General features: G+C 44.3%; 3 protein-coding genes across 5 annotated transcripts; 2 read left to right on the forward strand and 1 right to left on the reverse strand.

Moving 5' to 3' along the window:
- The first annotated feature begins 1,451 nt into the window (after positions 1–1,451).
- On the forward strand, positions 1,452–6,054 carry LOC136528160 (peptide methionine sulfoxide reductase B1, chloroplastic-like). The gene is made up of 5 exons (XM_066521081.1): positions 1,452–1,783; positions 3,494–3,599; positions 3,779–3,844; positions 3,974–4,171; positions 5,897–6,054. The coding sequence occupies exons 1-5, from the start codon at positions 1,537–1,539 to the stop codon at positions 5,946–5,948; spliced, it is 669 nt and encodes a 222-aa protein (XP_066377178.1). The 5' UTR covers positions 1,452–1,536; the 3' UTR covers positions 5,949–6,054.
- A 2,077-nt stretch (positions 6,055–8,131) lies between these two features.
- LOC136528159 (E2F transcription factor-like E2FE) lies at positions 8,132–11,733 on the forward strand. Of its 3 annotated transcripts, none has more exons than XM_066521080.1 (10): positions 8,132–9,040; positions 9,148–9,268; positions 9,355–9,432; positions 9,542–9,610; positions 9,707–9,833; positions 9,928–9,995; positions 10,078–10,150; positions 10,245–10,309; positions 10,403–10,805; positions 10,939–11,404. In XM_066521080.1, the coding sequence occupies exons 1-10, from the start codon at positions 8,811–8,813 to the stop codon at positions 10,950–10,952; spliced, it is 1,248 nt and encodes a 415-aa protein (XP_066377177.1). In that variant the 5' UTR covers positions 8,132–8,810; the 3' UTR covers positions 10,953–11,404. The 3 variants fall into 3 exon arrangements, with proteins under 3 accessions (XP_066377177.1, XP_066377174.1, XP_066377176.1); XM_066521077.1 differs by lacking the exon at positions 10,939–11,404 and adding an exon at positions 11,411–11,733 and having other exon boundaries at positions 8,138–9,040; XM_066521079.1 differs by lacking the exon at positions 10,939–11,404 and adding an exon at positions 11,411–11,733 and having other exon boundaries at positions 8,142–9,040; positions 10,248–10,309.
- Positions 11,734–12,188: 455 nt separating this feature from the next.
- Positions 12,189–13,878, reverse strand: LOC136528161 (uncharacterized). Its single transcript, XM_066521082.1, has 3 exons — positions 13,724–13,878; positions 13,522–13,610; positions 12,189–12,597 (listed from the first exon to the last, which is right to left on the reverse strand). Exons 1-3 carry the CDS (start codon positions 13,748–13,750, stop codon positions 12,450–12,452), a joined length of 264 nt encoding a protein of 87 aa, XP_066377179.1. The 5' UTR covers positions 13,751–13,878; the 3' UTR covers positions 12,189–12,449.
- Between the last annotated feature and the right edge of the window lie 10,482 nt (positions 13,879–24,360).

The raw sequence follows: 24,360 nt of genomic DNA on the forward strand, positions 1-24,360 counted from the left end.
GTCTCTCCCCGTCTGCGCAATCTCCGTCTCTCGGCTCTCCGTCTGCGCGAGCGAGCGGCCTTTCAAGTTCAAAAAGCTCTGCACCGTTCAGTTTTTTAAGGTGGGAGTTGTATCCCTGAGCAGGGAAGGTGGTACTAAGCAGAAGGTGCTTGGGAGGGGAAGGGGAATCGGGCCAGCATGCCGTAGGAGTGGGACATGGTTAGTTAGTTAGTTAGTTGGGCCGGCCCATCTTGCCACGTCCACGAAGGAAGAGCTGGAGGCACTTATATTCACATACCATATGTGTTAATGCTACTACTTATTTACACATATTTGGTCAAACTAAATAAGTTTTACTTCTAGACGTACACTTACTTTAAGAGAGAGTGGCACTCCCTCCCTCTGTGAATAAATTAATATCTAGAATTGTTCTAAATTAAGTATTTTTAAGTTTGACCAAATATATAAAACAAAGTATCCAGTTTATGACATCAAATCAATAAAATATATTTCCATATTTTATTTATTTGGTGCCCATATTTTATTTATTTGGTGTCCTAAACATTGTTGTATTTTTTTCTATAACTTTGGTCGATCTTAAAATTTTTTTACTTAAGTTTTGAACCTTTCAATTGTATTATCTCAATTTGGTTAATTTATAGCCATTTTACCGAACTTTTTCTTTGAATTTTGTCGTGTTGTACATGAAATTTTTTTACTAGGCCTACCCTGGTTTCGAATCCTGGGTCCGCCACTGAAGCCACGATGGGTTGTGTGGAGAAGGCCACGGCGGATCTCCACACTGTGCGGGTGGAGCGCAAGCTGTGCGCGTGGTGAGTGAGCTCCGCTACAAGCTATGCACTGGCGAGTTTCGCCCCAGCCACGGTGAACTCAGCAGCGGAGCACAAGATGTGTGCGGGCGGTGCTCTGCCCGAGCTACAATGAGCTGCATGCGGGCGAGCTTCAAACCGTGACGAGCTGAGTAGGCGGAGCATGATATGTGCGGGGGGCGGCCTCCGCCCCGACCGGCCGCTGCGAGCTACGCGGATTGAGCGTGAGCTATGCGTGGTCCGAGCTCCGCTGCGGTTGATTTGTTTCCTCAGAAACTACGGTGACTCAAAAGCTGGACAAGCGGATAAGCAGGGGTCATTTGGGATAGGAGTCGTGGCCCATGCTCCACTAACAGGAGCGCGTCCGAACAGACGGACGGCCTGTTCCAAACATCATCGTAATCATGGTAGTCTCATTTTAAGATATATTGAAACAGATGATATAAGCCTTGCGTTTTGTTCCACTGCACAACAATCCGATTAGACGGTGTGCCGACTGCCGAGTGCCGAGCCGAACTGAGCCTTCTGCCTGTTTCTTCCAGGCGCCGACGCCGCACCTGCGTGTGCGGTGTGCCGATGCCGCTCGGCCACGTCTCGCCATCGCTGGCCACGGAACAACCCACACGCTGCGCCTGGCTGCACGCACTGTTTTGCAGCTACCAGCACTAGCATAGGCGCGCCATCCACCAAGCGCCAGAGCTCCGTGTCACAACACAAAACCTGACCGATGGCGGCCCGGTGCTACGCAACTGCCTCCGTGGTCAGAGCAGGAGCGCACGACCTCTCCTCCTCCTTTTCCTTCACAGCCGCGGCGCTTCCCTCGGCGGCGTGTCCGAGGCAGGTAGGAGGAGCGTGGGCCTGCGGTGGAGCCGGAGGGTACAGCTACAGGCTCCGCGCCGTCCGCGCCATGGGCTCTGCGCCGTCGTCGTCGTCGCAATCCCCGTCGCCGCACACGCCTTCAGGACAAACCCAAGGTGCCGTGCGGTTCTTTCGCCTCTTCTAATCTAACTTCCTACTTTTTCTACCGCAAGTGATTGTACAGCGTGTTCTAGTCTATCTGCCTTCGGTGTTTGGAGAAGTTGGATTTATGGGTTTCCCTCCGAAGTAGATGGCTTCTTCTCGACATAGATTCTTTAGATTATTGATTTTTATAAATTGTATTAGATGATGAACAGACTAGTCCACCGATGTGAGTGGAACAAGAAGGTGGACTAAACTGATGTTGATTAACCTACGCGGGCAACGATTTGTGTCCTGAGTCTAATTTTGGCAAACCAGACAGTAGGCCTCCTACTTTAGTTCCGGACTGGTTTGGGGATTGGATACTTCATTTGGGAATCGTGCCAATTTCTTGGGGCAACAATGGATGAAAAATGGTGGTTGGTATCACAAAGCAACAAAATTTATTGTTCGCCAGAAGCTCACTCAGATGTAGCCCCATTCCCTTTCTATTCCAAGGGAATTCATAATTGATAACATAGGTTCAGAGTACCAAAATTATTCTGATTTTGTTTTAACTAAGGGGAACAGGTAGCACATGCAGCAAAGTTTTTTTATCTGTCCAAAAGATATTAAAAGATGATAGTGCGGAAATGCTTCTGGGGTTTAAACTTACATGATTGATGCCCTTTTTCAGACAAGTCATGATATCTTGCATCAAGAGAAAAATGAAATGGCAATGTCAAAAGGCAACAAACTAACTTGACAGAAATGTAACAGATGCAGCAAATCCTTTGTCTCATCAAGAGGTTTTTCGGAAGTTGCTAGTGCAAAAGTTCTCCTGGGTATTTAAAAAAAAAAAAAAAAAAAAACTAGACCAACTTAGGAGGAACTAGGTGGCATTTTATTAATTAAGAAGAAGAAGACAATAGGCACTCAAATTTATCTCAACAAGGACTTGAACCTGGGTGGTCTGGGTATACATCCACACCCTTGACCAGCTGAGCTAGCTCAGCTTGCTTCCTGGGTAATTTTTGAACTGTAGGTTTGTCCATCAGCTATTAAGTAATCTGGTCCTTGGTGATAAGTACCCAATTAAAATCCTTTTCTAGAAAGATCAGAAAATATAACATTGAGAAACATCAAACATGAAAGAAATGATTCTTCCTGTAAAAGATTGTACACTTTGTTGTGCCTGGTAAATACTGTAGATTCTAGCTGATAAGCCGGCTAAAGCTGTTTTGTTATGAGAGAAAAATACTGTAGATTCTAGCTGATAAGCCGGCTTATCAGCTAGAATCTACAGTATTTTTCTCTCATAACAAAATAGCTTCAGCCGGCTTTAATATCAGCTTCTCGCAGATTTTGCCAGCTTGCCTCGGTTTTTCCCTTCCACAGACCCCACTCATGTGGGAGCCTCCGGCACTGGGTCTGCCCCCCTTTATTAAGATGTATATTCTTGTTCTATCTTTTCTTTTGTTTACAGTGGCTTTCTGGAACAATCAGAGTTCACGTGATGCATTCATGCTTGAAGTAAAATACTATTTCAGATAGAATGTATGCCTTCAATATTTGGTCTTTTTTTTGTTGTTAAGCACCGCCCTTTCCTTCGAATAAATTAAACAAATTTGTTGCACTTGTTATGTGATTTGGAATTTGGATGTTCTAGCAGTGACCCAGTATGTGGTACAAACTCTTTGAAGAAATATTGGACTAAAAGCCAATACTTTGGCGTGTCGAAACAGGGAAAGCAGATTATACATCACTGAGTGAAGAAGAGTGGAAGAAGCGCCTGACTAAAGAGCAGTATTATGTTACTCGGCAGAAGGGCACTGAGAGAGCATTCACTGGGTATGTTACCAAGTGGCTGTTATTCAAATTCTTTTGCAATCCACTCAAATTATTAATCTTCTTTTGCCCACTATTTTTTATCTACTCAAACTATTATTCACTGGGTACATAAGATGCAGAGCATCTTACTCAGCAGAATGGTGCTGAGAACATCGTCTGTTTTTTTTATTATATATCAGGGAATACTGGAATACTAAAACCCCAGGCATTTATTACTGTGTCTGCTGCGACACCCCTCTGTTTGAGTAAGCAACCACACGTGGACAGCCAAGAGAAATAGCTTCATATTTCTTCGTTTGAAATTTTCTTTTCTGGAATCTCATCTGTGATTCTGCTAATTATTCTGCACCACTGATGCTTTGATGATGTTTCAGGTCATCAACCAAATTTGATAGTGGTACCGGATGGCCATCCTACTATAAACCAATTGGCAAAAATGTCAAGAGCAAGCTTGATATGTCAATCATTTTCATGCCCCGGACCGAGGTGCTCTGTGCTGCCTGTGATGCTCATCTGGGGCATGTCTTTGATGACGGGCCACCACCAACAGGGCAGAGATACTGTATCAACAGGTATAACTTTGCTTCCGTTTATATCCACATTACCACTGTCCTCTCTAACTCTTGAGGTTAGGCTTGCACAAGTTTCGGTAGTGGTAATATATCATGGGATTGTGAGTCCTCCCTGCAGTACTTTCCTCTGCAGTGAGTCACTGACAATGAGGCCACCTGCCAGTACTTTTTTTTAAAGAATCTGGAGGGGCCAAAGCCCCTATAGTAATTTATTAGAGATTTAAAAAGTTGCAGAAAAGTATAAAAAAGCAGAAAAGAACAGAGCTTGTAGGAAGCACGGTCTAAGAAACGAAAAAAGAAACAAAGAAGATCAACTTCAGAAGGCTTGCTATTCCAGATTTTGTATCCATGAAGAAAACTGCTCTTCTTGTCCTGTCTTCACTCTGTACTGAAGAAGCTTAAGCTCTTTAAAGAAGACACGCCTGCAGTGTGGCAGATTCATTCTGATTCCTTTGAAGATGAGGTCATTTCTTGCTGTTCAAATAGCCCAACATAAAAGAATTATGGCCTCCATGAAAAACTGAGAGTTCAGTTGGGTCTTTAGCTGAGAAGTTAATTCTGGGAAGCTGCCATCCAATGGGATGTCAATGTTTAGAATATCCCAGCACATCCTTGCAAATGGGCAATCCACAAAAAGATGACCAACTGATTCTTCCACAAGGAGATTTTGCACAAAACACAATTATAGGAGTCCATATGCATGCTTCTTCTTCTCAACATATTTTTGGTACTGAGCCTGTCTTTGATAGTTAGATTAGAAGCCAAAAGGAGACTTTATGTTTTGGTTGGCATTGGCTCTTCCATAGCCATTTGAAAGTGGGATGGATTTCTTAATGTCCAACTAGAATTCTGCTTTGGCCGAGGTAAAGATGCTGGAGCCCCAGGTGTAAAACCATTTGTCGTTGTCTTCAGTGAGAGGCATGTCTTCTATTAGCTGCTGGATGTCTTGCATCTGCAGATAAGCAGGTTGGGACAGAGGCAGTTGGAATAAATCTGTAAAATCTTCTTGACTGAAGGCTTTCTACACAACAATTTATTTCTTGCAAAGGAGAACAACTCAGGGGCTGAATTAGCTAGAGACTGGTTGGCCCAATTGTCATGCTAAAATAATGAACTTTCTCCATTTTTCCACATGGGGGCTGGCTCTAGTTTTGAACTCAGGGAGGAGCTTCAGAACATCTCTCCACCAAAAGGACCCCTTTCTTATGTGAGTTGGAAGTTTCCCATTCCTATAGTGCTTTTCCCAAATCAGATGCACCCATGGCAGATCAAGCTTGTTGAAGAATTTGTGGAAGTTTTTGATGAGTAGTGCCTTGTTTTGCTTTTCAATATCAATTACTCCCCGACCTCCCTCCTCTTTGGGTTTACAGACCATCTTGCAGGCTGCCTTTGGTGGTTTTCTTGCATTTATATCGGCACCCCTCCATAGACAGTGTTTTCTATACTTGTCAATTTGCTTGATAACAACTTTGGGTAGAGCTAGGGTGCACATAAAGAAAGTTGGCAGTGAAGTGAAAACAGCATCTGCCAGTACTTTCCTCTGAACAGGTGGGAGAGGGGTGTACTGCAGAGCATCTGGTTCCAGTATCGTGCTGCCATAGCTGCGATAAATCTGGGAAAATATTGAAACCATGGGGCAAATAGGTTAATTAAATTGTAATTCACAAAAAAAGGGTTAATTAAATTGTTAGTTCTTGTGCTCACTGTTATCCTTTTTCCATGCAGTGCATCTCTGAAATTGAAGCCTCAGTCGCTGGATCCTTTAGGAAAAAGTTAAGTATTACACTGGCCCGCCCAATGTAAACTTTGGGTTTCTGTGTATAAACTATTCGAGTTGTACCATATTTATTATTCCCTCTATTATGTAATATTTGTTCACAGCATATTAGGTGCACAAACCGATGAACCAGGGTGTGTGTTTTCTTACCTCTCTCGTCGAGGTACACTTAGGCCTGGATTAGTTCCTAAAAATTTTTGACCCTAAACTATCACATCGAATCTTGCGGCACATGCATGGAGTATTAAATATAGACGAAAAAAAACTAATTGCACAGTTTGGTTAGAAATCGCGAGACAATGTTTTAAGACTAATTAGTCAATGATTAGCCATAAGTGCTACAGTAACTAATATGCGCTAATGGCGGATTAATTAGGCTTAATAAATTCGTCTCACAGTTTCCAGACGAGCTATGTAATTATTTTTTTTATTAGTATCTGAAAACCTCTTCGGACATCCCTGAAATATCCGATATGACATCCAAAAAATTTCATTTCACGAACTAAACACAGCCTTAGATCTACAACTACACAAAGAGCACAATGTTTTCTTACACCTCTCGTCTAGCTACATTTAGATCTACAACTACACATAGAGTCGAAGACCGTGTTCTTTCAGAGATCACCGGTCAAAACCATTGTAGCTTTGCAGGCGATGGGAACATCACAATTTCTTTGTAGCACCATGCTAAAGAGGTTGTAGATTTTATTTGGGAGCCAGTCTTGGTGAGCTACGCTAGTCTGATTCCAAGAACATAATTAGGGTCTTGTTTAGTTTCTTCTCTAAAGTTTAGTTTCCATCCCATCGGATATTTGACACATGTATGGGGTATTAAATATAAACTAAAAAATAACTAATTACACAAATTGCGACTAAGTTGTTATACGAATTTTTTAAGTCTAATTAGTCCATAATTTGATAATGTGTTGTTACAGTAAAGCTACAGTAAACATATGTTAATAACGGGTTAATTAAGCTTAATAAATTCGCCTCGCGGAGTCTATAATTTATTTTATTATTACTATCCGAACATTTTCATGTGGCATCCTGATATGATACTTGAAGTGGCATCCCTATACTTTAGCCTCTGAATTTGAAAGACCTGTGTAGCCCACACTGGCTGTGTGGCCACTTGGCGTCGCTAGCTACTCGAGCGCTCGGTCTTGAATCTACGGCCTGGAATATCACCCTGTTTGTTTGTTGGTTTTAGCCAGGCTTATTTAATCAGTCAACAATATTTTTTTCTCACAATAAACCAGCATCAGCCAGTCTAAATCAGCCCAGAAACCAACCAACGAGCACGTCGTATATTTGGACGGTTGTTTTTCACTGTTCCAACTCTATGAAATACGTTTGGATGGTTGTTTTCACTGTTCCAACTCGGTTCCAGTCATGCAAATATATATCCTCATGTTCGTTTGGCTTATAAATCGTACTTTTTCAGCCAACGAATAATATTTTTCTCTTATAATAAATCAGTCAACAATATTTTCAGTCCTGACTTATCAGCTAAACGAACAGGACAATAAAGTGCCATCTGCATCAGCGGAGATGTTTGATTCAAGCGTATCTCCTGGGCCAGGCTCCGTGCATGCAAGTATGCAACCGCACGAGGCATCGGGCCCAGGTTTTGGGTGCTTTGCGTCACCTTGTAGCCGTCTCGTCCCACCGCTCGTCAGGTTAACTCACGGCAGCCGTCAATCTCGCGAATCTCCTCCGGCAAGCTCCTTTTCGCGTGAGGCCTGGCGGCCGAAGCCATCGATGCCTGCATGAGGCCGGAGGGCCCTGCTCCCGGTGAGAGGCTCGGCGGCCGAAGCCATAGATGTCTGCATGACAAGCCCCCGTAAGATTTGGGCCCCGTTCGTTTAGAGTAATTTAAAAGAATCTAGAGGAATTTGTGAGAGAAAAATATTATTTCAGATAAAAAAAGAAACGGATCAAGTCAGGTTTAAAGATACGAGAACGGGGCCTTTATATTAGAAAATATATAAAGCAAATAGTCTCAAATAGATTCTTAGTACATAGAGTTGATTTTCTATGTAGCGAAGCAGTCCAAAACAAAAACCATATTAGCAACTCTAAGTCTTACCTCCAACAACTTTTTTTTTCAATTAAATCTTCAAATATTTATATTTTTGGTCTTGACTTCTCGCTAGTGAAAGATAGAGGTGGCTGACTCTTTAAAGTGTCTATAAATATAGAGAAACTGTTGAAAGATGAAAAGATATAAAAGCAACTTATATTCAAATGATTCTCCTAATTAAACTGTTGGAGTGTGAAAAGTTTTTTTTTAAAAAAAAACTGGAGTGTGAAAAGTTTAAAGAATGTCGAACCAATCCACCCGCAACTAGGCGGTAAAAAATTGCATGGAAACCGTATTCACCGTGGTGCCGTGCATACCTAGCCTGATTACTTGACACGTGTCTTCGCTCTGCTATCCTGGATCGTGGGCGCCACTGGAAACTGCATGGATGTCGTGGGTGCTACTAGAGACGAGCGCGTGGGAAATATCTTTGGAGGAGCCGACTCTAACGGGCCGTTTGATTGCCTTCCATGCACACGCGTCTACCATCCAGGCTGGGTATGCATGGGGAGGAGGTGGAGCTTGTATAGGCGCGCCCGGGCACTGGAAGTGGAAAGCCGCGGCAACGCAGGTTGGAGGCGTTTGAAAAGTTGCGGATCCGCTGTGGCGGGCGCCAAATTACCCAACGGCCTCGCGTGAATTCTCTCCCCAGCTAGCTCCGCAGATCTACGGGACCAAAGGACAATCGAAAAAATAAATTACTTCAAGCGAAAGAGTGATTCCCTCCTCTCCCCCTCCCGCACCGCGTGAGCCAAACCCTCCCAGCTCGCGCGCCCGCGATGGATGCCGCCGCCGCCTCCCCCGCCCCCGGGCCTTCCTTCTCCGGGGCCGAGTCGTCCGCGGCCGCCGCCCAGCCGTTGACGACCGGCGCCCAGCAGCCGCCGGTGGATCCGCAGGCGCACGTGCCCGTGCAGGGCGCCGGCAGCGGCAGCGGCAGCGACGTCGCGCGAGGCTGCCGCCACCACGCGTACAGCCGCAAGCAGAAGTCGCTCGGCCTTCTCTGCTCCAAGTATGGCCACAGCTCTCCGCCTCTCACGCCCTCGGTTTCGCGCGGGGTGCTCGCGGCGTGCGGTGCTTTGACCTTTGACCTTTGGTTCCATTCCTTCCTTCTTGAAGCTTCGTGGCGCTGTACGACCGGGAGGACGTGGAGGTGATTGGGCTGGACGACGCGGCCAAGCGGCTCGGCGTCGAGCGCCGCCGGATCTACGACATCGTCAACGTTCTCGAGAGCGTCGGGGTGAGCCGTGAATTTCCTTCTTGGAATGCGATTTCGCGGTCTTGTTCTGTCAAACCGTGATGTGCTTATCCTGTGACGGCTTGCAGATTCTTGTGCGGAGGGCCAAGAATCGGTATACATGGCTCGGATTCGGGGGAGTCCCTGCTGAGCTGAAAGAACTCAAGGTCTGGATTCGATCCCGCAGTTCTGAATCCCACCCATCTTAGCTTCCATTGCTAACCTCATTACCCACAATTTCCCCCTTTTTTATTCAACCGTGTTTGGTTTGATCAGGAGAGGGCGTTAAGGGAGATGTCCGGATCACCGGTGTTACTGCCAATGGAGGACTCCTCTACTGCCAACGTTAGTTCTCTTCAACTGGATTTGCTTGCCATTGGCCTTGTTACAAAATGCCTGCTGTTGGTGTATCAAACTTGTTTGGGTTTTGTGATTGCAAAGTTATCAGATGACGAGGATGATGAAAAATTGGGTGATGCTGATGAAGATGCTGAGAGCGAGAAGCTCAGCCAGTCTGTCGACAATACGTCTGATAAGCCCGATGCACCCAGCTGCCGCCTTAGATCTGGTATAGCTGCTTAGTTGTGTTCTTGTTTTACCTGGAGCCTTCTATCTTTTATGTTGTGTGCTCACTTAAAGTTTTGGTTTTGCTGTATTCTTAGATCATCGGAAGGAGAAGTCCCTTGGGCTCCTCACTCAGAATTTTGTCAAGCTCTTCCTCACCATGGAGGTCAGAGGACTGAATTCACCCTGTATGGTTCAGGTTATTTCCCTTTCGCACTTAACTGTATTGGGGCTTGTATTTCGTGCAGGTTGAGACAATCTCACTTGACGAAGCTGCAAAGCTTCTCCTTGGAGAGGGACATGCAGAGAGCAACATGAGAAGTTAGTACATGCATTCCTTTTGTTTAGTTCCATGCTTCTGTCAAATGCCTTTCCTACCCAAATAGAACTCACAATGATTCTAATATTCACAAAGCAGCCAAAGTTCGTCGATTGTATGACATTGCCAATGTGCTGTCTTCTTTGAACCTCATTGAGAAGGTAGGTTCTCGACTGCATACCGTTTCAAATGAATGGAAATCATATTTCTGGCTGGTGGCTGCTGAACATTGTTTCTTGTAACGTTTGTTTCAGACACAGCAAGCAGACACAAGAAAACCTGCGTTCCGGTGGCTAGGCCAGGCAAAGCGAAAGCAAGAGAACAATGTCATGGTTGCTCTACCTCCATCCAGTAAGGCAATGCCCAATAAGAGAGCATTTGGTACTGATCTTACAAACAATGACAATAAGCGAGGCAAGTTAGACTCGACAGCAGAGAACAAAGTCAAGCTCATGCAGGGTGCTGGCAACATAGTGAAGACTTTTGAGAGGCAGCTGGGGCAAGGGAAAAGGAGTGACTTTGTTTATGGGCCCTTCCACCCTGCTAGTGCAAAGAAACAGGAAACTGACGATCAAACCGTTAAGCAGCAAGAGAGGAAGACCATTCAGGACTGGGAAAACCTTGCTGTGTCCTTCCGTCCACAATATCAGAATCAAGGTGAGCTTAACATTTCATTTATATAATTGCAGTGTTGAAGAATTCTTTTTCAAAGAAACAAATTTGCATTACCAACACTGTTTGTCCTCTTTTAATTTCTTGCAATTAACTTGTCAAGCACTTCTGCTTGCAGCAGCAGGTGTCTGATCTTGAATGGGAAAAGAAAAGAATCTGGAAAATACATGAGCAACTATGAATTGTTTGCTACTAAGACTTTAAAGGCTTGCTAGATACTTAAACAGTATATAAACGCATCAAGTACTAAACAAGCAGATGTGTACTCAACGTGGTTGGTTTAAAACCAAATTTCCATGTCTAAAAATCATATGGCCATTAGTTTTTTTAAGGAAAACATAGATGATCGTATTTTTTACCTGAATTCCAAAATCTGAACTCGTAATGAAATAAACATATTTACATTTTTTACGCTATAGAAACCAGTAAAGATCCGATATTACATGTTATTACGATAGATTTTAATGGTCCAATTATGTAGTTTTTATCTGTTTGCTTGATCCCTCGTGCTATTTCTGTTAAACTACTATGGAGAGCTGATTCTTTTGATAGGTGATTGGATTGAATTTACACCACTTTTGTTGCTGCAGCCCTGAACGATCTTTTTGGTCATTATGTGGAAGCATGGAAATCATGGTACTTGGACCTTACCCGGGAAACGAGATCATGAAGCAGGATGTTGGCAGATCAGTTGTAACTTGTACGCCGATTCCAGTAGGTAGATCAACTCAGTTGTTGATGCTTGCTTAGGGAGTCGCTCTGTACAAGATGTAAAAACACGAAGGCATTATTGTCTTTCGATTGTATTTACTAGAAATGGCCTAAAAGCAGGAAAATTGATCATTTTGCCAAATTGTTGCTAGTGGACAATATGTAGTCGACACCAAAGGTTACTATTTCCTCGTTTTCAGTATCTGCTTCGTTGTATATCATGCAGCGTAAGGAGTTGTTTGGTACGAGGAGTACCAAGTTTGAGCAGCAAGACAGCTTAAGTCTACAATCCGTTTCAGCTGGTTGACTATTTTTGCAATACTCTACCAGTTCTGAACTTGAGGTTTACTGTGACCTTAAGGTTTAATGATTGTGCGATAGATCTTTTAAAATGACTACTTGAGAGTAGTACTTGATCCACTATTTCTTTAGGATACGAGGGAAAAGGTCATAAGCTAGTCATTTACCTTGGTTGCTCTAACAAAAACAGAAGAAATCAATAATAACTTTTGGCATATTCTAGCATCTGGGCTGGGATAGCATCATATCAAGGAGATGCAAGACATGCTGATGCCTAATCAAACTCGAGTCATAGTTACACAAAATTGACATGTCAAGCTTCACAAACAGCAGGAGCGCACTCCACAAGATATACCATTAGCAGTATCCAAATGAACATTGGCTGACAGTTTTATCATTAAGTGCAGCAAATCCGCATGACAGATGAGTATGAACATCAAACAGGGACGATCAAACTCATTCACCATCATTACATATAGCAAGTCATCACCAAGCATTCATACGGTACTTTATAAGAGTAAGAGATGTCCTCCAATTTATGGACGGCACAACACATCGAATTGCCTGAAAATGGTACAATCCCCAATAGCAGAACCATCAACAGCCAATCAACATGCTTCACTTCGGTTCAGTGAAGAACTTGTTGATAGCAGGCATGATCTCAGGGGTCTTGTCATGCACAAAGCTTCTTAGGCCATGCATTGCGTAACGCCTCCCCTCCTCATGGTTCTCAAGCACACCAGCTGCCCTTCCTGCCTTGTTTACCCTGTAAAATTCAAGCCATTTTGATTTTCCTGTCAACAAGTCAGTATATAGTTCAGGAACCAAGATTGCACTTTGTTAACCAAAAATTAGTATGAAAGGTCATGCTTCCAAATAATTCATACAAGTGACGGTGCAATACAATCAAAGTACTTGTTCTTTGCATGATACAAGGTACACCATTCGTGTTGATAGTGATACAATATTAGTGTATATGTAAACAGGGGGTGTGCATGTAACTAGGTAAGTACAAACAAACAGCAACAATTGTGCCATCTCGTGCCGTCAAATAGTGGACAATCACACTCAGAAGATGCAAACAGCATGCCTACATGCATATGATCAGCCCTCATGCTCACCACGCAGGTACACAAACTAATAAGATGTCGTGTAAAGAACAGAAGCATATGCATACATTGTAGGCTTCTAGCCACGAATTAGCACTCCCAAACCTTACACTTCGGTTTCTACCTTAACTGCAGGTCATGGATTCTACTCATACTCCCACCCCACCAAAAAAATGACTTTTTGCAGGTAACAAATATGTAAATATATACCATTTATCTCATCGGACCGAACGACTCCTACGAACTGTCTAGTCGTTTTCAACCTTGCCCACCAAAAAGAACGAATTTTCCAACCGTGAAAAGTACGAACACAAGTTTCACCTGATGGATTACAATACAACTCTGGTTCTGGCAAGCCAACGCCGAACCATGGCTAGTGGCTACTGAACTTGAACTACATATAGACCACTTCAGCTTCAAGAAAGCACCGATAAAATGACTACTGAACTTGAACTACATATAGACCACTTCAACTTCAAGAAAGCACCGAAACAGAGCAGATCTACCCTGCTCCAGCAGGAGCAGCACATCTCTTTGCAAGAATCAAACAGGCAAAAGGAGTCAAGAGTACAGATCCGGACCTGACTTCCGGGTTGCCGGTGATGTTCCGGAAGAGCTGAAACCCGCAGATGCCGACGGCGACGCCCATCGCCGCGAACAGCGGGTACACCTGCGCGGCACCAAGGCACCACCATCAGAGAGGGAGGGGGAGTGTGTGTGTGTGTGTGCGCGCGCGCGCGCGCGTGCGTGTGCAATCGAAGAGGAGAGACTGAGGAAGCTCACCTCGGGTCGGACCCAGCGGTTGGCCATCTGAGTCGGAGGAAGCTCTTCGGACTGGGACGCGACCGCGACCGCGTAGAAGGATGGGGGAAAATGGAGAGGCGACGGCGGAGGAGGGGGAGTGGGTGGAGCGGTGTTATCGGCGTGTGGCCGCTTCGAGCTTATCGTCTGAAATGACGGTTCTGCCCTCGCGTCTCTTTCACTTTTTGTTTTCTTCCGGTAGCCCACTGTTTGTTTCAGTACGAAGGAGCCACATGCCGCGTCAGCACCAAGGAGCGGATAGGTACACTGACAAGGGGTGTTTAGTTAACTAAAATCTAAACTTTGGCACTATACAAAAAGAAGATTCTCCGTCACATCAAACTTACGGTACATGCATGGAGTATTAAATATTAACAAAATCAAAAACTAATTGCATAGTTTGGTTGTACTTTGCGAGACGAACGTTTTGAGCCTAATTAGTCAACGATTAGACAATTATTACTAAATACAAACGAATACTACAGTGTACTACAGTGCGCTACAGTGAATTTGCCGCTGTCGATTCCGGCCGCTTCCGAACAACTAAACGAGGCCCAAGGCCACGATTAGTTAGCCGAATTTGGGGCCGCCAAATACACTGTAGCGTTTCGTTTGTATTTGATAATAATTGTCCAACCATTGACTAATTAGGCTCAAAACGTTCATCTCACAAAGTAGAATCAAACTTTGCAATTAGTTTTTGATTTCGTCTACATTTAGTACTTCATACATGTACCGCAAATTTAATGTGACGGAAAATCTTCTTTTTGCATAGTGCCAAATTCAGGAGTTTGGGGGAAGCCCAAGTGTTTAGTACGTGAACAGATGCGGTGTCTGCGTAATACGGTGACAACCATTTAAGCTTCCGTACAAGAAAAGCCTTACCAGCGTGAAGAGTGTGATTGTCATTATTTAGGAAAAAAATCCTTTCTTGCCAGTTTCTTGAGGCCTTTTTTTTTTGTTAAGATGGAAGGTTAACAATTCATATAAAATAATAGACCTAACGACACGGTAATTACGCTACTGCAACATGAATTTAGAGCAAAGTGGCAGTTCAGAGACAAAATACCGTAATGATTGTATCTACGTATATGATTATGATTATATCACTCATGCAGCTATATATATATCTATATTCATATATCTTATATTTTTAAATCCACTACAAGTTCTACTATCCTAATATATAAGCCATTCATATCATCTCTCGCCATGCCATTAACCCACTAATGCAAGCTATCTATGTCATTTTTATTATATGCAATTACTATTTTCAATATATAAGAAATATACAAAACGTCCATATATCATTATTTGTTTTACCGTTCCATCACCACATTTGATCTAGTTTTGTTAGTTTTTATTGGATTCTTTTATTATCTTGTCCTATTCTAATAAAAATTGATGTAAGAACATGTAGATCTTACTAATATATGTAATGTTTTATTTATAAAAGAAATCATGTAACAACATACGGAATATTCTTTTAATAGTGTAATAATCATACAATGTCATGGCGTCCTCTGTGCTTTGGTGTTTCCCTTTTTTACCCCTTCGTGCTTGTTTGGTTAAACCCTTAGAAAAGTTACATGGCTAGATAACTCCATTTAACCATGAAAAAAGTCTACATCACCCCTGACGTATTGAGGTTGGTCTACATAACTCCTTGAACTATAAAATCAGGTATTGGACACATTAAACTTTGTAAAACCAGACAAATAACCCCTTGGAGTGGTTTTGTTAGGTGGTTTTGCCTACGTGGCACTCCAACCTGGCCAGCAAAGACAAGCTGGGGGTGGGGCCCTGCTGTTTGGGAGAAAAGAGCAGGAATCTCAGGGGGGAATGGTCTCACAAAATCATGAAAAAAAAAGAAAAACGATGATGAAGACACCGGAGCAGGCTTCCAAGTAGCTGAGCAGCATGACGCCGAGGCCGCTCACCAGGGTGTGCACATCGGCCATGATAGGCGTGGAGAACCCTGAGCTGGAGGCCAGCGACACTGCGACAGCGAGGCCGAAGCCGCTGTGGCACCACCGTCGAGATCAGCACGGCCATGCCACCGTCGTCGATTCTTTCCACGCGTCCACCCGGAAGGATCCAACCGTGTATGTCCGAGAAAGCCTCTGGCACGATCTGCTCGGCTCCAACGCACGCCGCTCGGCTAAAGAAATGGCTTGACCAAATTAGAGAAGTCTCCGGCTACTAACGCACGCACGCACGCCATGGCTCGGTTAAAAATTGTTTGACTACTCTACACGTGGCACACAACGACGCTAGGTATGCACGCAGAAGCAATAGATCCTGTTTCCACGCAATTTTTTTCCGATGTTGGGCTCCGCCTCTAGCAGCGCGCGCACCACCTCCACGGCCTGGTTCTGTCTGGACAGCGGCGCCCGGAGCTCCTCGGCGTCCTTGCTGGACATCGTCTCCGCATGGACCCGAGCTTGCCGGCGCGCGCCGCCGCGTGCATCGCGGTGTCATCCCGCTTCCCCGTCAGCTGCTTCGTCATCTTCTTCCCCGTCAGCTGCTCCAGTGTTTCTGGGCGGCGCCGCGACCTCCACCGACGCGTAAGGGCCGCGGATCCGAGCATCCGTGCACCTCACGCGCAGCTGCACGAGGTTCCTGTGCCGGAGCTTGGCCAGGTTGCAGAGCTCCTGGCGAACCGGACACGCAGCGATGGGCACGTCTTCATGCCGACTTGCCGAGGCGCTTCACGAGGACGTGGACACAGCTGTTGCTGTTTTCCAGGAGGCCACGTCATCCACGTATGCAAAACCATCTAGCAAAACCAAAACCACTAGGAGGTTATTAGTTCGGTTATACAAAATTTAATGTGTATAATACTTGATTTTATAGTTCATGGGCTTACATAGACCACCCTCAATACGTCTGGGTGTTACGTAGACTTTTTTTTTTTCATTTAACCATATTGGATTAGAATAGGATGCCTGAGATTGTTGCGTGGACTACGTAACTTTCTGGAACCAGGTCCTAAAGTGCTCCACATCGCTTCGGCTATCTCCAACAACACCACCTAAAATACAAGATTCATTTGTCGTTTGGATAGTACTACAGGCAAAAGGTTCAATATATATTCGGCATCTTCTCCAACAACAAGATCCAAAAGATAATCCTTTCTGCAAATGGGTTTCCAAGAGAGAGGATGCATATATTTGGGTCGTGCCTCTCAGGCAACCCAAAATAGGTCTCTCGTATAGTTACTCTGTTGGAGGCTGATTTTAAGTCTCTTGCTACTCATTTTGGGTTTGGGTGTCCATATTAATTCTGGTTGGAGACAGTCTTATCAGGAAAAACAAGGAAAACAGTTGGCTAAGTTTGACGTGGGCACTTATGTCATTTTTAAACACTATGGCCATGTTCGTTTCTATTATAATCCGTCTTTTTTAACTTATTTTTTCAGCCGGAACAGTATTTTTCTCTCACAACAAATCAGGCAAAATAGTATTTCGACTTGTTTTTTCAGCGAAGCGAACGGGGTCTATGTCATTTGGGCCAAAAGCATATTCCAGTGCACTTGGCACCTGCACCAAGCGAGCCGTGTCCCGTGTGCAAATCTGCAGAGAGGTGTGGAGGAGCACCGTGACAAAGGCGCGTCGAGAACTAAGGAAAAGTGTCTTGGTTTGGGAACAACCATAAGTTTCTATTATGAACAGATTCTACAGCTATATCCAGAGTAAAGGCTCAAAAAAAACCATAAGTTTCCGTTTTATCAACAGAAAATCTGCATCCAACGGCTATCTCTAAGCTTAAGGTCAACTTGCAAATCTTGCGTCACTCCGGCTCCAGCCTCACGGCAGCCTCCACGGAGAGCAACTCGTATTTTTTTAGCCAACGAACAGTATTTTTCTCTTATAATAAATCAGTCAATAGTACTTTTAGCCATGCCTTATCAGCCAAGTGAACATGACATTTAATATTCTGCCAACGATGCAATGTTTATTATCCGACTGCTGCTCAGCGTACCGCGTAAACTAATCTATCCATGCATCCATCTATATCTCTTATAAAACACATCCATCCATATATCTATCTATATATCTCTTATATAAAATAAACTCTATCTATATATCTCTTATAAAATATAACTCACTATAAGTTTTATCTAGGGTTTTCTAGATTGCAACCATTACAATTTTACAAGTTTGGACAAACACCATTACTATTTACCTATTTAGAAACATAAAAATATAATTCTTCTTCAGCTTTACTCATGCCATTTTATACGTATTCGACAACGTTGGACCCACGTGCAGATGACTAAAGACCAATGCATTTTCGTGTGTCCTAAAATACCCCTTCTATTTCTCTCAGCGAGTGGAGGGAGGTATTTCCGTGTGTCCCAAAATACTCCTGTAGGCTCCCATGCTGCCCAACCGCCTATGCCTGTAGGCTCTCGTTTGAATCAGATCGGTACGTTCTCTTCACAGCTTCGCTTCCTTCTAATCTCTCAATTGAGAATCAAATTCATTACAATAATTATATATGGCAAATCTCATTTTTAACAGGTTCTGTGAAAACTATTTGTGTAATTGCGAGACTAATACCCATTAGCGAATTTATTTAAGTTTGTCGCTGAAGTGGATTGTTATCATAATACTTCCATTGCTTCTCGCATCTTATTTACTACGCCTGTGACTGTGGCATCGGCTGAAAGAGCCTTCTCTAAATTGGAATTGTTGAAGAACCATTTGAGATATGCAATGTCTCAACTCTCAACAGAGGTTAAATGATTTGGCCATATGATGCATTGAGAAGAAATTATTGGATGAGGCCATCATCAACGAATTTACGCCAAGGAATGTTAGAAAAAAATTTAAGGAATATATAATTAGTTCATATGAATATTGCTTTTAGATATACGTTAAGCGTGGTAATTTTTTTTCATATTTATAAAAGACCCCGAGTTTTAGTTGGACTCTAGCCTCTAGGCCTAGAAAAACTGATGGACATCACTCTAAGCACACGCTATGGAGGGCCTTAATCTTCTCGGTTTTTTACTATGACACACCTATTTCGTTTGGTTGTTGCCACATCTTTGGTTTGCCAAAACCGTGGCATCGCTCGCTATATATTTACATCAGTGCATCTCAAAAGTCTAGCGCTCGGTGTCACCACCATACTTTTTAGCAAACCACAGCTAGGTGAAAGCCCTAGTTTGGTTTTAGATAATTGATGAATTTGATATAGGTTGGTACACCCAAGTTGTGGAGCATGATGGCACTCAAGTGATGGTGATGATCACATAAAATGATGAGATGGCCACGTGTGATGATGATCAAGTGCTCCATCTTGGAAAAGAAGAAAGAGAAAAACAAAACCTTATGGAGATCAAGGCAAAGGTATAAATAGGGATTTTGTTTCGGTGATCAAGACACTATAGAGAGTGTGATCACGTTTAGGATAGATGGTCGTACTATTAAGAGTGGATCTCTACTAGACAATTCAGTCATCTAGTGCCACTAGGTGTTGGACTTTATGCATTGCATTTACACTTAGTGCACTTCCGAGAGCAAGCAAAAATATTTATTGAAAATATTTTGAGAAATGCTAACATGGCTCTAACATGTTTTGAGAAAACACTTTGAGAGTTAGCATCGCTTGTGGAGAGTTGCTTGAGTTGCCATGGACCGAATCATGACATAGTTTGCAACTTGGAGAGCAAGTGGTGGTGTCTAGTGGCACCGCCACCCCTGTCTGGTGCCACAGCCCCCCTAGGGTGGTGCCCGACTGGACTTGGTTTGGGCAGCATGGAGTGGGGTGGTCACCACCCCAACCGGTGTTCACCGCCCTTGGCATGGTGGTGCACCGCCGTAGGGTGTCCAGTGCCACCGCCCTAAATTTCTCGAGGCCAACGAAAACTTGTTTGAGCAAAGGGGGTCACTGCCATGGGCACCGCCGCCCTATGTCCGGTGCATTGCCCTATATTTCCAAAGAGGGGTGTTTTCGGGGGTTTGGCTTGGGTGGTCACCACCTCCTAGGGTGATGCCACCTGCATGCCTTATCCAGTGACCAACGGCTAGTCAAACTAGCCGTTGGATGACCATTGAAGGGGCACTGCCACCCCTAAAAGGTTCTTGTTTGGTTTTAGTAATTGAGTGACAACCTAGGTGGACTAATTGTGTTTAAAGTGAGATACATAAGTGATTAGTCCATAGATACATGTGTGTGAGCAACATATGCCATGGATGTGAAAATGACTCAGAGATGCTGCAAAGCTCACACATATGATGAAGGAGCTCATTGCATATGGGACATGACATGGAGTCATGTGACCAAGGTGGAGAAGATCAAGATAAGGTTTGGCTCGACGGACCGGTTGCAAGTGTGAAGGGCAAGTTAAGTGATGACTTGGCGCCGATGGACCGAGGCAACGGTGAAGAGCAAGTGAAGTCAAGATCGATGAACTAATACGGTCATGTGATGATATGAAGTGGATCATATCATTTGGTGATTGGTTGGTGCATGTGTTGCATCGACATCAAAGGAAATGGAATGGAATGCTCAAGGCAAAGGTATATTTGTAGGGCATTTCATTTCACCGGTCATAGGTGTGTAGAGAAGGTTATGACTGGGCTTAGGATAGATGGCCATACTATTAAGAGGGGCAAACTTGCTTGCATATCGGTCATCTAGTGCCACTCGAGTGATCTAACTTTGCATCGTTGCTAGTATCGAGTGGCATGGTGAAATGAGTGATTAACTCCTTGAAAATAATTATGAAAATGCTAACACACTTGTACATAGTGGTGTACACTTGGTGGTGTTGGCACAATTATAAAGGAGAAGAAGTTGGAGAAGAAATAGAGGTGAAAACAGGGACCAAACTCTAGGGTCGGTTTGACCGGACCCTAAGTGGGTGAGTCCGGTCATCACCCCTAGGTATCGGCCTGGCTGAGCAGCAGGACCAGACTCAGGCGGGTGACATGACCAGACGTGGCGGGGTGAGTTTGGTCGTGGCGATGCAGTGCGTAGAGGCGATGTGGCAGCTCGGTGTAAACCGGACCCTAAGGGAGAGTCCGGTCATGTATGATCAGACTCGGTCCGGAGCGCTTTTGAGCTCTCGGTGTGGCAGAACCGCCTAATCTAATGGCTCCTAGTAGTACCTATCTTCCTTTAGACACTAAGTACCCAAGGGAGGACACCAAATTACGCAGTTTCGTCAGGCACACCCGAAGGGAGAACCCAAAAATCCACATTTTTCCATCAGGATCACAAATGAGAGAATAAAGCTTACATCATTCTTAACCATTTATTACATCACTTTTAATACAGCATCAGAATACAATATTTATTATTTATAATAGCGGAATATGAAGATGTTATCAGAGTTATGAACAATTTAAATTAACAGCGGAATATAACATGTGATCAAAATTATAGCAGAAATAAATAGCTATTCATGGTATGATGAAGCATTGATAAATAAACTATGACAACAGATTATAAAACTTTCATTTAGAAAAACATTTAGTGAGAGTTATAAATAAAGACTATGATCGCAGCATAAAGGAATCCTCTCTGAACCCACCAGGAGGAATCCACGCACAAGGGTCTGCTCTAGCATCCACCTACAATAGGAGAAATAAAACCTTAAGTACTCAATTGTACTCAGCAAGACTTACCCGACAGGAGGAAAGAAAAGACTCCAAGAATATGCAATGATGTCTGGCTGGTGGGTTAATTGCATCTGCAGGAAGCATTACTAAGCGTGCATCCTTATATTTAATTTTTATTAGCAGTCGCATTAGTTCATTAACTAACCATTCTATGTAAGCACCTGTGCTACTTTCAAGCAGGTGGTAAGCAATTAGATTTCCTTTTACCATCTTTCATCTTTTAGTTCTTACTACGTTGCTAGACTATAGACAAGTCATGCCGGAACGTCGGCGATTCGCGAATCAATGCCCCCAGCTGGGTACCCCAAAAACACACACCCCGCTTATATCCCAGGCACAAGCAGGACCAACCCACTACCCTCCTGTCATGGGGTCCAGGTCCCCGTCCAAACTGGGACTCTAAGCCCCCGCCCCTGAGTCCCGAACTCAGTACGGTGCAAGGACCTCCACCCAAAAACCACCCTGATAGTCGGTCCGGAAAGAGCCGGAACCCATGATAAGAGAGTAACAAGTCTTCCCTACGCCCATACCCAAGTATATGCTTGGGATAATAAGTCTATGACCTACCTAGAACACAATGCAATGGCCAGCCCTTAACCGACACAGATAGGGAAAATAGTGTAATCAAGCTATATCCCGTTGGCCGCAGGACACAACCTCTTATACCCACCAATAGCCGAACCATATCCCTGCCCGGTCTCTATTTTCCTTTCCACCATTTTATATATTCCAAGTGATAATAATATAGTAATATATTTCCTATCTCTCACAAGTGACAGGCAATCACTCGACTTTTACCGGAGTCCTATAGCATAGCAATCTACATGATCCTATCATACTAGTAAGACTCGTAGGATAAAGATATATAGATGCAAGGGATGGCAACGGGTACCCACGACCCGTTTACCCATGGGTAAAAACCCTATTATGGTACGGGTTTGGGGGATTTTGCCCCCCACGGGTACGTTACTGGGTGATTACCTCACCCATCGGGTGAAGCGGGTATGGGTGCGTTCTTGTATACCCCAAACCCGTTACCCGATGGGTCCCCCGTTTGAGTATGACACATAGGTCCATCCAGTCATTAAACAATATATAGAGAAGAAAACCCTAGCGTTCCAATTAATCCTCCTCATTCAGCAGCGCCGCAACCCAGGCGTCTCTGTGTCTGTTCGCATCCGCTTCCTGCGCCGTATACTTGCATGATCATTCTAAATTTTTGATGATGTTAGCTTTGTGAATTGTGATCTTGTGTTATTGTTAAATAGGGATGGGTCACCCGATGGGTACCCATTACCCACGCGGGTGATGGGTCTAGGTAAATTTGAGACCCGTCACGGGTGACGGGTACGGGTGATGGGGTGTTTGAACCCTGGTGGGGGTAGCTGTGTTCTTCTGCCCTCCATCGGGTTTCTCACCCATTGCCATCCCTAGATGCAAGTGGGTTTCATTCAACTCCTTAAAACTTAAAGCACAAACATAATTTAAAGTGCAGAAAAGTAGGGGTTATGCACCGGGACTTGCCAGGGTAAGATTTAATCAGAAGTTAGTTTTACATCATGACGACACGTTCTCTAAAAGTACCATTTCTCCAGCAACTCCCGATGACTCAGTGATCCATCGACGTCCCTATTATGATATGCAATGTGATGTAATGCAAAGACGTAATTAATCAACTGCAACCGTGACTCATAAAATACGATTTACGTCTCTCAAGTTAACGAGCTAGTTCTAACAATGACCGTACTTAGGCTACATATCCATGTTGTCGAATAAGGAGCTATTTCCCAACAAATATTTTAGTTATACAAACCCAAGTTGTTTCTTTATCCCATTCTATCAATTTAATCCTTATTCGAAATAGGGCATCATTACCTATCTAACAAACTAATTATTCTAGAGCTACAAAAATTACAGTGAGCATCTAATAATATTAGTAATTTACTGTAAAAATTTTAGAGTCGACACCGTCACCATTTTCTCACAAAATTCCTATAAGTTCACATTTTAACAATACTAAACATGTTAAAATAATTAGAGCAACCCTGAAAATATTTTAAGACTAGATGAACCAATTACGCTAATAGATAGATCATGATTTTAGGAGCCTAACAAAATTAGTTTCACCATTTTTGTACACCTACATAATTTTATTTGGAATTTACAAATTTACCTTATAAACTAAATTAGAAATCGCTCTAGAAATCGAAAAGTCCGGCGGCAACGACCTCGGCCTAATGGCCCAGCACGGCCTGGACCAGCAGCCAAGGCAGCCCAGATGGGACGGGCGCGCACGCGGCGCGAGCGGCCTAGGCGGGGCGGCGACAGGCTGGCCCACCGCGCGGGAGCGAGCGGCCCGGATACGGTGGCAACAGGCCGGCCCAGCGCGCGACGGCAGCAGACCGGCGCGGGTGGCCTAGTGAGAGTAGGCCGGCCCACGATGGGAAGCCTAGCGGCAATGGCACCAAATTGCTAAGAGGCCCCCTAGTTTTCCTGAAATTAACTAAGCCCTTATTTGTAAACCTATGAGTCTAACGTTTCTTTGCAAAGTGAACACAGTAAAAAGTTCTATTTACGCTTGAGCCCTTTTTCTACCTTAAAACAGAGCTGAGCAGAGGTAGGGAACCGGCCGGTGATGGTACGGTCACAGAGCGACGTGGTACACGGCGGCTGCGGCACTGGCTGGTTGGCTCCTCGGCGTCGGTGGACATGGCGCTGCTCGTGCTGGGACAGGGCGCAGCGGCCTGGCGGACACAGACGTGCACACCTCAACGGCGCGGACCGAGGCGGGGCATGGCCCAGCGGACACGCTCGGTCGCAGTAGGAAGCAGTGGCCATGGCGCCCTATAGTGGCGAGCCACCGAGGATGTGGAGGACACGACCTTGATTCGGCCCCTGGCATGGTCGTCCGCGGGGAGGCACAGCGAGGCGACGCGATGCCATGGGGGATGGGTGACGCTGACTTGGGGTGGCACCGCAGCA

This window comes from Miscanthus floridulus, chromosome 19 (assembly GCF_019320115.1).
Source record: "Miscanthus floridulus cultivar M001 chromosome 19, ASM1932011v1, whole genome shotgun sequence".
Lineage (NCBI taxonomy): Eukaryota > Viridiplantae > Streptophyta > Magnoliopsida > Poales > Poaceae > Miscanthus > Miscanthus floridulus.